This window comes from Neodiprion virginianus, chromosome 5 (assembly GCF_021901495.1).
Source record: "Neodiprion virginianus isolate iyNeoVirg1 chromosome 5, iyNeoVirg1.1, whole genome shotgun sequence".
In the NCBI taxonomy this organism is placed as follows: domain Eukaryota; kingdom Metazoa; phylum Arthropoda; class Insecta; order Hymenoptera; family Diprionidae; genus Neodiprion; species Neodiprion virginianus.
In genome coordinates, this window is record NC_060881.1 from 2666662 (window position 1) to 2679581 (window position 12920).

The window sequence follows — 12920 nt, forward strand, 5'->3', positions numbered from 1 at the left end:
AAAAAGTATATAAAGCAGGTCTTCGGATCGCGATAATAAAAAAATGCCAGTATCTCGCAAATTGGTTATGTGGAAGATATATCAAGCAAGTGTAATCAACAAGGGAGAATGGCGACGGCAAATAATTTTCGATAACTATTAAGTGCAGATGTAAATTATCGAATGTTTTTAACTGCGTGGATAAGTTACTTGTTATGATATGGTTACGATAAACTAATTTTCGTTTATGTAAACCCATCAAAGTATGTCAACCGTATCTAAGATCAAAGGTGAAAAATTTGATACGCAATTTTTATCATCTCTTAAAATAAACATAACAAAGTATAATAACAAATTGCGAAACCCTCTATCCAGTTCATACACGTAATATTTACCACTCTAAATTTTTAACGAATCATCTAACTGGATTAATCGGAGCCTCTCGAACTCGTAAAGCTTTCGTTTACAGAAATGTTAGTAAATTTTCAGATTTTATTTTTGCAATTATTCAATAATCCTCCAATAGCGTTTACTTTAATTTCCAAAATACACAACACGCCAAGGGATACATTGAGTAACAATATTGATTAGATACAGTGGAAAAAGGATTTTAAAAATTAAGAAAGTATCAAGACACGGTTAAATGTTTTTCGATAATCATCGCATGTTCGGTGTATTTTTCGGTTCAACGTTTCCCAACTGCTTGAATTGGCCCTTCAAAAGCTTCCACTGAGTCCAAAGTTCCGTACTGACGCCAAACTCCTTGCAGGTTTGCTCAAAGGCTGGTTGGCATAGGTGAAGATAGGCATGATCCACGGTAGGTAGTAGATGATGCAAAGTGTGAGACCCATAGTGGGTCAGGATAAGAAATATGGAAGGCTCGATCTCGACACGGTCACGGACCGCGTCTAGCTGGGCAAGGCCCCAATCGGTATCCTCGCGACGGGCGTCCCCGTCATGATAGATGTCCGGATGATGATGTGCCGCATTCAATCCAACCAGACTAAAGTGGCAGCTGGCAATAAAGATGACCTTCGCCCAGGTGATAAAAGCGGTCAGCGGAGGTGCGACGAAGCACATCAATGTCGGGATCAGAAAGGGTACCGCGTCTCTTAGCTCGGGTTCGCCAAACTCCCAAAAGACAGAATAGATCCTGTGTGAAAAGGGATGATGAGAATAATCAGACGGGGATCCGAATTAACTTACCGATACCCACCTTTTGATCGCGTGTATAAAATATGTCAGACTGTAAACGAGAGGAGAATAGAGCCATGCAAAATTCCGTGGTATCAGTCCTTTATCTTTGCGAGGTAGCAGGTGAAAGATGGGCTCAAACATTATTATCTCCAAGTCCAGGAGCGTATTTGTGTAAAGATGGTGACTTAGAGCGTGAAAGATCCGCCATTCCTTGGAGGACATTGGGCTCAAATCCATATACCACATGCGGTAGTTGTCCCTCTGATGCATGTAATTGTGCCCCGCATTTAAAGTCCAGGTCAATAATATTCCTACAGAAGATTAACAGAGACTTTACTTTGTCTTGGGTGAGAAAGAGGGATGAATTCGAATCCAAAATGAATTCCAAACTAATATCAAGGTAACCAATTCGTTACCGCTCGCCACGATTGTGATCCAAGATTGGGTCGCTGCAGCCGTCGTACAGAGGAGTAACGTGGTGGCGAAGAGAAAATCTGCAATAAGATTCGAGGTCTTCGCTGGCCTGTGAAAGTCGACATCCTTTAGGGCTTCCCTGGCACGTTCTTTGAATATTCGATAGAAACCATCGGGCTTGAAGGTGAAAGGACAGGACCTCGGGGCGGTCGCTTCTCGGACGTAGAACTCTGGCAGCAGACGTTCAGCAAGAAGCGTTACATGATGTGCCTGTGACAAGAATGGAATAGATGTAAAAATTGCAAGGTTTGAGAATTCAAGGAACGAACGGAATGTCTCAAGGCCAAAGAACACCTCGAATGCCTCCGTGATGTCGGTCCCCTGGGTGAGCGTTATCCACTCGGAACCGCCCGGATGGTTTCTTGCCCATCCGTCGAGGTCGTAGAGTTTATCACCGATCCGCCATAGTCCTTCGGCTCCATCGTCTAGTCGCTTTCCTTTCAGCCAGCCTGCCCCAGTCTTTAATCCGGCGCCACGTTCACTTGGGTACTTCAACCCCATGAGAGTGCTCTCCATCTTTTTTGCCGTCATTTTCGTTGCTGGTAACGTTGTACTTTGAATACTATTTAAAAAATGTACCAGTGTCGAGTCTCGTTGAAAGCCAAACTGTAATGAGGGCAGCTTACAAATTCCTTCACCAAATATTTGCGCGTATTTCGTGACAAACAAGTCAGCTGACGTATACTTGACTGATTGACAATAATGGCCGAACACTGAAAATTTCAATTCTTTACGATTTATAAGGCTTCCACTACTACCAACAAAATAGTGGTGTTATTATCACTTGTATGTAGATGCAGCAATCAATAGTTGAAAGGGGAGTCAATAATTGTGACTGTGGTTTCATCAATCATTCTCAGATGATAAGTAGCTACGTTATTAACTATTATCACGGTTCTCAGTTGTGAACAAGAAATATGTTAAAGAGTCGAAATAAATTGCTGTATATCACATGTCAAAAACTTATCGTTGAAATGACTGTCATCTGTAGTTTATAAAAATTGCAAACTCTGTTCTGTCCTTATTTACGACGTAGTTTTGAGAATGGAAACTTTTTTAATTGAATTAGCATCTGGTAAATATAATTTTACAATTCTGATGTATTCTGTATCGATCGTCTTGACTCCTGCTAAATGTAAGATAGCCTGTTCTATCATGCCGCAACCGCCACGTTCCATTCAATCTCCTTCCTTGAAATTTTAATGATGTTGGTAATATGTTTGATGGGAATTGCATTACGGTTGCATAAACTGAAATAACTTCTTTGGCAAAACGTCGTGCTTGAAGATAGACGAGCATTGTAGAGGGTCTATGCCACGGGGAAATTTCATGAAACAATCTGTGTTTTATACTGGCATGAAGAAGAGTATTTAAACATCGTTGAATAGTTTTGTTTTCATTTCTATCAGAAATGATAATCACAGAAACTACATGTAATCAAATTTACACATACTATCATATTTTATCCTATTGTATCCGCTTCAACTTTGTTTCAAACGAACAAAGATAAAAATTGAGCAAATGGTTTTTCCCTAAACTACCAAGATATGAAGTAGAGAAATTGCATGAAACTTCCCTATTGATCGCAATTTGGATTCGTAACTCGCGAATGCACGTTTCTCTAAAAGACCTGTTTACATGTCATGCGTCGTTTCGATTTTATTCTCTTAAGCATATATCAAGGTATAATATGATGAAACATAGATAATTATCTAGTATTGGGCGTCTTCTTCGGCTCGGTGTTTTGTAGCTGCATGAATTGGCCCTTGAAGAGTTTCCACTGAGTCCATATATCGGTATTAACGCCAAACTCTTTGCAGGTTTGCTCGAAGGCAGGTTCGCAGAGGTGTAAGTAAGAATGATCGACGGTTGGTAGAAGGTGGTGGAGGGTGTGCCATCCGAGGTGGGTCAATACGAGAAAAGGGGAAGACTGGATTTCGACGCCATCCCGGACTGCGTCTATTTGAGCCAGGCCCCAGTCTAAATCCTCGCGATGGACATCTCCATCGTGATAGATGTCAGGGTGATGGTGAGCAGCGTTTACACCGATCAAGCCGAAATGAAAACTGGATATAACGATAACCTTCATCCAAGTAACCAGCGCGAGACTCGGCGGTGCCACTGAACACATCAGGGCTGGGATCAGAAACGGTGTTAAATCCCTGTAATCTAAGGTGCACCACTCAAAAGCCAGACTGTAGATTCTGTAACGAAGAAAACGTGGTTATTCAGTCAGTATTCGAATTGATTCTGTCATATTTGTGATACTGTCGGATCAGTCAAGAAACTCGTAAGGCTGCCCCAACCTTTTGACTCCGCTCACGAAATAGACTATGGCGTAAACTAAGGGGCTATAAAGCCAGGACAAACGACGAGTGATGAACCCCTTTTCGTGAGGTACGTAATCGAATAAGGGCTCGAATGCCGAGAGTTCGAAGTCCAAAATTGTGTTGGCGTAAAGATGATGGCTCAGACAATGGGTTATTCGCCATTCCTTCGAGGAAAGAAAACTCAGATCCATGTAGGCCATGCGAAACGAATCTCTCAGGTGTATGTAGTTGTGCCCCGCTATCAAGGTCAACGTAAGGAAAATCGCTGAAATTAATAGCGTGGAATTAGGTTCTGTCACAAGAAAATAATTCCAGTTTCATCGAACCATTCTATTACCAGCGGCGATAATCGCAGCCCATGATTGCGTGGCTGAGGCCGTTACGCAAAGAGCTAACGTCCCAGCGCAAAGGGAGTCAATTATGAAATTGGACAACTTCGCTGGCTTGTGGAAGTCGACACCCTTCAGAGCTTCTCTGGCGCGGCTTTTAAACACTCTATAGAAGCCGTCTGGTTTGAAGGTCAACGGACTGGATCTGGGAGTGGTAGCGTCCCGGACGTAAAACTTTGGCAGGAGTTGTTCGGCAAACGAAGTAATGTGGTGGGCCTGCAGCAGAGAAAATTCAATGTTCGATTGTTGGCCCGTTGCCCATTAGCCGGTAAAAAATGACTGGTACCTCAAACGCTTCCGTGATATCGGTTCCCTTAGAGAGGGTCAGCCACTCGGCGCCACCAGGATGATTCCCAACCCATTGAGCCAGGTCGTAGAGCTTGTCACCGACCCGCCACAGTCCTTCGATTCCGTCGTCCTTCCTCTTACCGTCCAGCCAGCTTGCACCAGTTTTCCAAGCTTTATCGCGAAAGCTCGGATACTTCAACCCAATCAGGGTGCTCTCCTTCCTTTCCTTTGCCCCCATTCCAGCGATTAATCCTGATAGCAAAGTTTGAAATCATTTTACAAAGCAATAAAAATCTACTTCTGAAACAAACAGCAGATGATTAATTTATATCAGACTCACCAAATTCAATCACCCTATAGTATGATAATTTGCCAACTTGCCTATGTTCCCTATTTGACTACTCAACGGACTGAAGCGAAATGAAAATGTTTCAATGTCTTTGGGATATAAATTAAAATTTTAGAGTCATGTTACATGAATAAATGCGATTTGCATGCTAAAGAATATATGTAAGTGATTATGTATAACGCGAGTAGCTTTATCAGTCATGTGAGTTCGGTGAAGTGGAGGGAGGAGCAGTTGGGCAACATCGAGTACTGTAAACACTTGATACTTGCGTAATTGCATGGGAGTTCGATAACTTCAACATACCTCCACTGTTTGGTCAAAATACGTAATAAAATTGCAACCTATAAAGCAATCTATCAAAGGTATAATATAATATCCAGAGGGTAATAATGCCGTGAAATAAATAGAATTAAATCGTTTTCCAGAAGCAAGCGTTGAGAGCAAGCTGCCATCATCTCCTTTCGTGATATTTCACTGACATCTTGATACCCCCGATAGCCTTGTGCAACCACGTTGATACTTTCCAGACAGTGCCAAAGCGTACAGTGTGCTATCCTAAAATGTTTTCAGACTCATCATATAGTTTAACAGATTGCAATCAACCCTCCGTTGGCTACCTAAAATGAATTCGTCCGCTCGTACTCTCTCTGAAATGGTCACTTGGCTCGATTTATTACTATTTATTAATTTTTATTTATTGCATGACTAAATATTTTACTATTATAAATATCAGAATATCAGTTGTTCGAATGCAGCTATCTGCATGTCTTGGACAGTTTTGGTGAATAGATGGTGACTCAGTCCGCGGTTGATTCTCCATTCTCTTGAGGTCTGTAATAGCAGGTCCATAAAGTACATACAAAAGAAATCTCCCTGATGCATGAAATTGTTACCGGTTATCGAAGTCCAGGTAAGAAGAACCCCTGAGAAACGAGGCTATGGTCAGAAAAGCAAGTGATTTCAATTATACTTACTTACATACAGGGCTATTACCTTGATGCGCCACTCAGGAGTGCACGATTATAGACAATTCAGGGTACACATACAGTCTGTGGGGAGCTCCTCGTCATATAAGAATTTCTATTCCATGTCTTCGTTGGATTGTGAAAGTCGACATGCTTTTGGGCTTCCCTGGCACGTTCTTCGAATATTCGATAAAAGCCATCGGATTTGAAGGTGAAAGGACAGGATCTCGGGGTGGTCGCTTCTCGGACGTAGAACTCTGGCAGCAGACGTTCAGCAAGAAGCGTTACATGATGTGCCTGTGACAAGAATGGAATAGATGTAAAAATTGCAAGGTTTGAGAATTCAAGGAACGAACGGAATGGCTCAAGGTCAGAGAACACCTCGAATGCCTCCGTGATGTCGGTCCCCTGGATGAGCGTTATCCACTCGGAACCGTCCGGATGGTTTGTTGCCCATCCATCGAGGTCATAGATTTCATCACCGATCGGCCATAGTCCTTCGGCTCCATCGTCTTGTCGCTTTTCCTTTTAATTCTGCGTCTCATTCACTTGAATACTTCAACCCGATGAGTGCACTCTCCATCTTTTTTACTGGCATTTTCGTTGTTTGTAACATTGTACTTTGAACACTGTTCAAAAAAAAGTACCGCTGTCGAGTCTCGTTGAAAGTCAAGCTGTAATGAGGGCAGCTTACAAATTCCTTACAATTAGTTCTGGCGTTATTATCACTTGTACGTAGATAGGGCACTGAATAGCTGAAACGGAAGCCAATAATTGCAACCATGTTTTTATCAAACGTTCTAGTATAATAAGTAGTTACGTCAATAACGATTATCACGCTTCTCGCGCAATCAGTTATAAACAAGCAATATGTTAGAGAGCCGAATTAAATTACTGTAAATCACATGTCAAAAACTTATCAATAAAATTAAGGTTATCTATAGTTTACAAAAATTGCATAAGTTGTTCTGTTCTTATTTACGAGGTAGTTTCAAAAACGAAAACTTTTTTCTATGAACTAGCTCCTGGTAATTGTAATTTTACATTCCTGCTGTCTTCTGTGTCGGTCATCTTGACTCCTGCTAAATTTAAGATAACCGGTTCTGTCAAGCCGCAACCAAAACCTTTCATTTAATCTTGTCATTTCACATTTTAATGATACTGGTAAGATGTTTGATGGGAATTGCAATACCGTTATATAAACTGAAATAACTTCTTTGGCTAAACATCGTGTTTGTAGAAAGACGAGGATTGTGCAGGGTCTCTAGCAATAGGGAAGTTTCGTGAAAAGAATCTGCTTTTTACACTAGCATGAAGCAGTGGATTTCAAAAATGATGGTATCGTATTTTTTATTTGCACTAGAAATGATCATCACAAAAGCTACACGCAATTGAATTTCACTATTCTTTTACTTACTTTAGCACTATGGGTGACGTCACATTACACATACTACCATGTTTTATCCTGTTGTATCCGCTTCAACTTTGTTGTAAATGAATTAAGATAAAAATTGGCCCAACTCTTTTTCCCTAAACTACCAAAATTTGAATTTGAAAAAATGGATGGAACTTTCCTATTGATCGTATTCTGGATTCGTCACTCTAGAATACATGTTTACGAGTCACGCATCGTTTCAATTTTATTCTCTTAAGCATATGTCAAGGTATAATATAATAAAACATATAAAATTATCTGGTATTGGGCGTTTTCTTCGGCTCTGTGTGTTGTAACTGCATGAATTGGCCCTTGAAGAGTTTCCACTGAGTCCATAGTTCGGTGTTAACGCCAAACTCTTTGCAGGTTTGCTCAAAGGCGGGTTCGCAGAGGTGTAAGTAAGAATGATCGACAGTTGGTAGAAGGTGGTGGAGGGTGTGCGACCCAAAGTGGGTTATTATGAGAAAACGGGAAGGCTCGATTTCAACGCGATCCCGGACTGCGTCTATTTGAGCCAGGCCCCAGTCTAAATCCTCGCGATGGACATCTCCATCGTGATAGATGTCAGGGTGATGGTGAGCGGCGTTTGCTCCAATCAAGACGAAATAGAAACTGGATATAGCGATGACCTTCATCCAAGCAGCGAGGGCGAGACTCGGCGGTGCCACTGAACACATCAGGGCTGGGATCAGAAACGGTGTTAAATCCCTGTAATCTAAGGTGCCCCACTCAAAAGCCAGACTGTAGATTCTGTAACGAAGAAAACGTGGTTATTCAGTCAGTATTCGAATTGATTCTGTCATATTTGTGATACTGTCGGATCAGTCAAAAGACTCGTAAGGCTGTCCCAACCTTTTGACCCCGTTCATGAAATAGACTCCGGCGTAAACTGAGGGAGTATAAAGCCAGGACAAACGACGAGTGATGAACCCCTTTTCGTGAGGTACGTAATCAAAGAAGGGCTCGAACATCGAGAGTTCGAAGTCCAAAATGGAGTTGGCGTAAAGATGATGGCTCAGACAATGGGTTATCCGCCATTCCTTCGAGGAAAGAAGACTCAGATCCATGTAGGCCATACGAAACGAATCTCTCAGGTGCATGTAGTTGTGCCCTGCTACCGCGGTCCACGTAAGGAAAATCGCTGGAATTGATAGAGTAGAATTATGTTCTGTAACAAGAAAATAATTGTAGTCTCATCGAACCATTCTATTACCAGCAGCGAAAATCGCAGCCCATGATTGCGTGGCTGAGGCCGTTACGCAAAGAGCTAACGTCCCAGCGCAAAGGGAGTCGCTCATCAAATTGGACAACTTCGCTGGCTTGTGGAAATCGACACCCTTCAGAGCTTCTCTGACGCGGCTTTTAAACACTCTATAGAAACCGTCTGGTTTGAAGGTCAACGGACTGGATCTGGGAGTGGTAGCGTCCCGGACGTAAAACTTTGGCAGGAGTTGTTCGGCAAACGAAGTAATGTGGTGGGCCTGCAGCAGAGAAAATTCAATGTTCGATTGTTGGCCCGTTGCCCATTAGCCGGTAAAAAATGACTGGTACCTCAAACGCCTCCGTGATGTCGGTTCCTTTAGTGAGGGTCAGCCACTCTGCGCCACCAGGATGATTCCCAACCCATTGAGCCAGGTCGTAGAGCTTGTCACCGACCCGCCACAGTCCTTCGATTCCGTCGTCCTTCCTCTTACCGTCCAGCCAGCTTGCACCAGTTTTCCAAGCTTTATCGCGAAAGCTCGGATACTTCAGCCCAATCAGGGTGCTCTCCTTCTTTTCCTTCGGCCCCATTCCAGCAGTTAATCCTTATAGAAAAGTTTGAAATTTTTTTACCAAATATTAAAAATCTACCTTTGAAACAGTTGCAAACAAGTAATTTATATTACTTACCAAGTCGATCACCTTGTGGTATGATGATTTGCGAATCTACCTGTGTTCCGTATTTGACTACTCAGTTCGATGGACCGAAGCGAAATGAAAAAGTTTCAATGCTTCTAAGATATGAAGTAAAGTGTTAGAGTTGTATTACATAAGTAAATGCGAATTGCATGCTAAAAAAATACGCAAGCGATTATGTATAACGCGAGTAGCTTTATCAGTTATATGCGTTCGATAAAGTGGAGGGGAGGGGCAGTTGGGCAACACCGAGTACTGTAAACACTTGATACTCGAGTAATTGCGTAATAGTTTGATACTTTCAGCATACTACCAGTGTTTGATCAAAACGCGCAATAAAATCGCAACTTATAAAGCAATAAACTAAAGGTATAATATAATGTGCATAGGGAAATGATGATGCCGTGGAATAAATAGAATTAAATCGTTTTCCAGCAGCAAACGTTGGAAGCAAGCTGCAATTATCTCCTTTCGTGATATTTCACTGACATCTTGACACCCCCGATAGCCTTGTTCACCTATGTTGATACTTGCCAGACGGTGCGAAAGCGTAAAGTGTTCTAACATTTTTTCGGGCTTATCATACAATTTATCACATTGCATTTAAATATCACAAGCAAGATAATTTAAAACTATAAGGCCGAACATCTGCTCGAGAAAATTCGAAAACGCTGTTTTATTTTAAATTCCTGTAACATATTTACCGTTTTTCCTCGATCCAACTTCTGCCAAACGAAAAAACGCTGTATACAAAAGCTTAGAAGTTTCTCGCGGAATATTCTACTTATAAATCATCAAAAGGTACCGAGTAGTTATGACGACACACTGCTGTAAATCATCTAGTATTCGCGGTCTTCTTCGGCGCGTTGTTTACAAGCTGGAGAAATTGGCCCTTGACGTGGTCCCACTGCGACCAAAGTTCCGTACTAATGCCAAACTCTTTACAAGTTTCCGCGAACGCAGGTTCGCAGAGATAAAGATAGGCGTGGTCGACGGACGGAAGGAGGTGGTGGAGGCTGTGGGATCCGAAGCTGGTCAGGACCAAAAATATCGACGTGTCTATTTCGGCCCGGTCTCGGACGGCGTCCAACTCCGCCAGGCCCCAGTCCATGTCCTCACGATGAACGTCTCCGTCGTGGAAGATATCCGGGTGATGATGAGCCGCGCTGACTCCAACAGCGGTAAAGTGGAAGCTGGCCACCGCGATCACTTTCATCCAGGTCCATAAGGCGACGGCTGGAGGTGCCACGACGCACATCGCCGCTGGTACCAGGAAAGGGACGGCGTCCCTGACCCCGGGTCCGTTCCACTCCCAGAATGTCGAGTATATCCTGTTCGCCATGAATTACCGGATCATAATAAAAGTGCGGGACAACCGCTTTGCGCTTAAGCTTTTATATTGTTAGCCGAACAAACCTTTTCAGTCCCTCCTCGAAGATCATTAGAGTGTATACAGGGGGCGAAATTATCCAAGATACGAAGCGTGTAAACGGTCCCTTGTCGGGCCGAGGAAGCCACGAGAGGAACGGTTCGAACGCGGTTATCTCCATGTCCTGAACGGTGTTGGTGAATAGATGGTGACTCAGTGCGTGATTGATTCTCCATTCTCTCGAGGACAGTAACAGCAGGTCCATATAGTACATGCGAAAGGAATCTCGCTGGTGCATGAAATTATGACCGGTTATCGCTGTCCAGGTGAGAAGAACCCCTGAAAAACGAGGCTACGGTCAGAATAGCAGGTGATTTTAATTACACCTACCTATATACCGGGTTATTTCCTTGATGCACCGCATGGGAGTGCTTAATTATCAACAATTCATAACATTGTTACGCTTGAGCAAGTCTTCCAGCTTCTCCCACTCCACCCCCTGTACCAGAAGTCTACCAACTTTGGAGCGGCTCCTCGTTATAAGCGAACGAGCGATTCCGTCGAATCATACGTGTTCAGACACCGAATCCGTCTACATGACGGTTATTCTCTTACAACGAAGAGCAATGATAATCATCGACACACTCGCACACGTGCAATTCCCGAGTTCTCCAATGAGCAGTAGTGAAGCAACGCTCCGGTAACAAATTTCATGGAATCCTATTCCACTAACCGTCCTTAGACTCTCTTGTAACGTAACGAGGTAGTAAAGTGAGTGTCCCAGTTATCGGCCCTGTCCCAATTACTGACCTTTCTTGGTTGCATCTGTTTGATCCTTAATTTTCAAATTACCACGAAATAAGTTTATAGCGTCTAACTTTCTAGCAATTGATTTTAGTCATCTAGGAATCCGCAATTTGTACCGTCAATTTATAGTTTCGAAAAATACAAGGTTCAATAATTGGGTTTAAGCGTGACAATAACTGGTACACTTGAAAATGTATTGCCACCAAGAATCACTATGCAGATCAATCGATTAATCGCTTCTAATTTTAGCGCGAAGAAACCCAAATTGTCCCAATCCATTACAACTTCACACCAGTTCTGAGAGGACTAACCACTGCCTACAATGGCGATCCACGATCGAGTGGTTGCAGCGATGACGGAAAGAGCGATCGTGCCCACGAAGAGAGAATCGGCGATGAGGTTTGATGTTCGAGAAGACTTGTGGAAGTCCACGTCCTTGAGAGCTTCTCTGGCACGGGCCTTGAACTTTCTATAAAATCCGTCGGGCTTGAAGGTGAAGGGACTGGCTCTCGGGGCGATGGCGTTCCGAACAAAGAACTTTGGCAGCATTAGTTCGGCAGTCGATCTGACATGGTGTGCCTGCACCGAGAAAGAGATTCCATTCAATTTCACTCACAAGGAAGGTATCAAGGTCTGTCAAGTCACCCCTTGACATGCCTTACTTTTGCATGGTGGTTTCAAAGTTAACAAAATGAAAAAAAAAAGAAAAAAAAAGAACTTCGAGCAAGCGACAGGGAATTGAGTAACGGGACAGTTTGAATTTAAAAAATCACCTCGAAAGCCTCGGTGATGTCAGTGTCCCGAGTGAGCGTGATCCACTCGGTACCGCCAGGATGACTCTTCGCAAATTCATTCAGGTCGTAAAGTTTGTCATCTACTCGCCATAGTCCCTCGGCTCCATCGTCCTGCCTCTTGTCCTTCAGCCATTTAGCTCCCGTTTTAATCACGCTGTCCCTTTCGCTTGGATATTTGAGACCGACGAGGGTGCTCTCGAACCTTTTAGTCGGCGCCATATTGAGGATCGAGGATTATTCAAAAACCTGTAAAATTAACGAGAATATTAAAATATGTAGTCCAGTGATAGAGTGACAAAAAAGACTTGAAATCTGAAACTTTTCATGTTATCGTTTTTATTAAATTTATTCTAATTAGTCGTTGATCATTTTATACGTATTTAAAGCATAAGGTACGTTGAACAAAATTTTCACCAAGCTGAATTGCCCTTTTATCCCTCAAGTAAGCACCGAAAATATTGTTTCTAATCGAATCCAGTTCGATTAGTTTTCGTTTTCACCTCACACGGTTGTATTTCACAATTTTTTACATCGACTATACCCTCGATACGTGATCATAAGTTTGTACGAAATGTTTGCGAAATTTTTCGTCCTACAATATGACTAGTAGTCGTAACGCGACGACGAGTCAAACAACCGCCTCGATTT

General features: G+C 42.7%; 5 protein-coding genes across 9 annotated transcripts; all 5 read right to left on the bottom strand.

The window, feature by feature from the left end:
- Window positions 1-451: 451 nt before the first annotated feature.
- LOC124304298 (cytochrome b5-related protein-like) lies at window positions 452-3152 on the bottom strand. Its single transcript, XM_046762303.1, has 5 exons — window positions 2277-3152; window positions 1945-2203; window positions 1593-1860; window positions 1196-1487; window positions 452-1132 (listed from the first exon to the last, which is right to left on the bottom strand). Exons 2-5 carry the CDS (start codon window positions 2179-2181, stop codon window positions 637-639), a joined length of 1293 nt encoding a protein of 430 aa, XP_046618259.1. The 5' UTR covers window positions 2182-2203; window positions 2277-3152; the 3' UTR covers window positions 452-636.
- A 131-nt stretch (window positions 3153-3283) lies between these two features.
- Window positions 3284-5302, bottom strand: LOC124304297 (cytochrome b5-related protein-like). 3 transcript variants are annotated; one of them, XM_046762302.1, is made up of 5 exons: window positions 5039-5302; window positions 4656-4909; window positions 4318-4585; window positions 3957-4245; window positions 3284-3854 (listed from the first exon to the last, which is right to left on the bottom strand). In XM_046762302.1, exons 2-5 carry the CDS (start codon window positions 4893-4895, stop codon window positions 3359-3361), a joined length of 1293 nt encoding a protein of 430 aa, XP_046618258.1. In that variant the 5' UTR covers window positions 4896-4909; window positions 5039-5302; the 3' UTR covers window positions 3284-3358. The 3 variants fall into 3 exon arrangements, with proteins under 3 accessions (XP_046618258.1, XP_046618256.1, XP_046618257.1); XM_046762300.1 differs by having other exon boundaries at window positions 4998-5302; XM_046762301.1 differs by having other exon boundaries at window positions 4656-5302.
- A 7-nt stretch (window positions 5303-5309) lies between these two features.
- Window positions 5310-7042, bottom strand: LOC124304729 (cytochrome b5-related protein-like). Its single transcript, XM_046763314.1, has 3 exons — window positions 7016-7042; window positions 6053-6496; window positions 5310-5942 (listed from the first exon to the last, which is right to left on the bottom strand). Exons 1-3 carry the CDS (start codon window positions 7040-7042, stop codon window positions 5736-5738), a joined length of 678 nt encoding a protein of 225 aa, XP_046619270.1. The 3' UTR covers window positions 5310-5735.
- A 262-nt stretch (window positions 7043-7304) lies between these two features.
- LOC124304296 (cytochrome b5-related protein-like) lies at window positions 7305-9823 on the bottom strand. The gene is made up of 5 exons (XM_046762298.1): window positions 9297-9823; window positions 8958-9211; window positions 8620-8887; window positions 8259-8547; window positions 7305-8156 (listed from the first exon to the last, which is right to left on the bottom strand). The coding sequence occupies exons 2-5, from the start codon at window positions 9195-9197 to the stop codon at window positions 7661-7663; spliced, it is 1293 nt and encodes a 430-aa protein (XP_046618254.1). The 5' UTR covers window positions 9198-9211; window positions 9297-9823; the 3' UTR covers window positions 7305-7660.
- Window positions 9824-9963: 140 nt separating this feature from the next.
- On the bottom strand, window positions 9964-12919 carry LOC124304294 (cytochrome b5-related protein-like). Of its 3 annotated transcripts, none has more exons than XM_046762297.1 (5): window positions 12773-12919; window positions 12252-12518; window positions 11790-12057; window positions 10719-11010; window positions 9964-10633 (listed from the first exon to the last, which is right to left on the bottom strand). In XM_046762297.1, exons 2-5 carry the CDS (start codon window positions 12489-12491, stop codon window positions 10138-10140), a joined length of 1296 nt encoding a protein of 431 aa, XP_046618253.1. In that variant the 5' UTR covers window positions 12492-12518; window positions 12773-12919; the 3' UTR covers window positions 9964-10137. The 3 variants fall into 3 exon arrangements, with proteins under 3 accessions (XP_046618253.1, XP_046618251.1, XP_046618252.1); XM_046762295.1 differs by having other exon boundaries at window positions 12687-12919; XM_046762296.1 differs by having other exon boundaries at window positions 12669-12919.
- Between the last annotated feature and the right edge of the window lies 1 nt (window position 12920).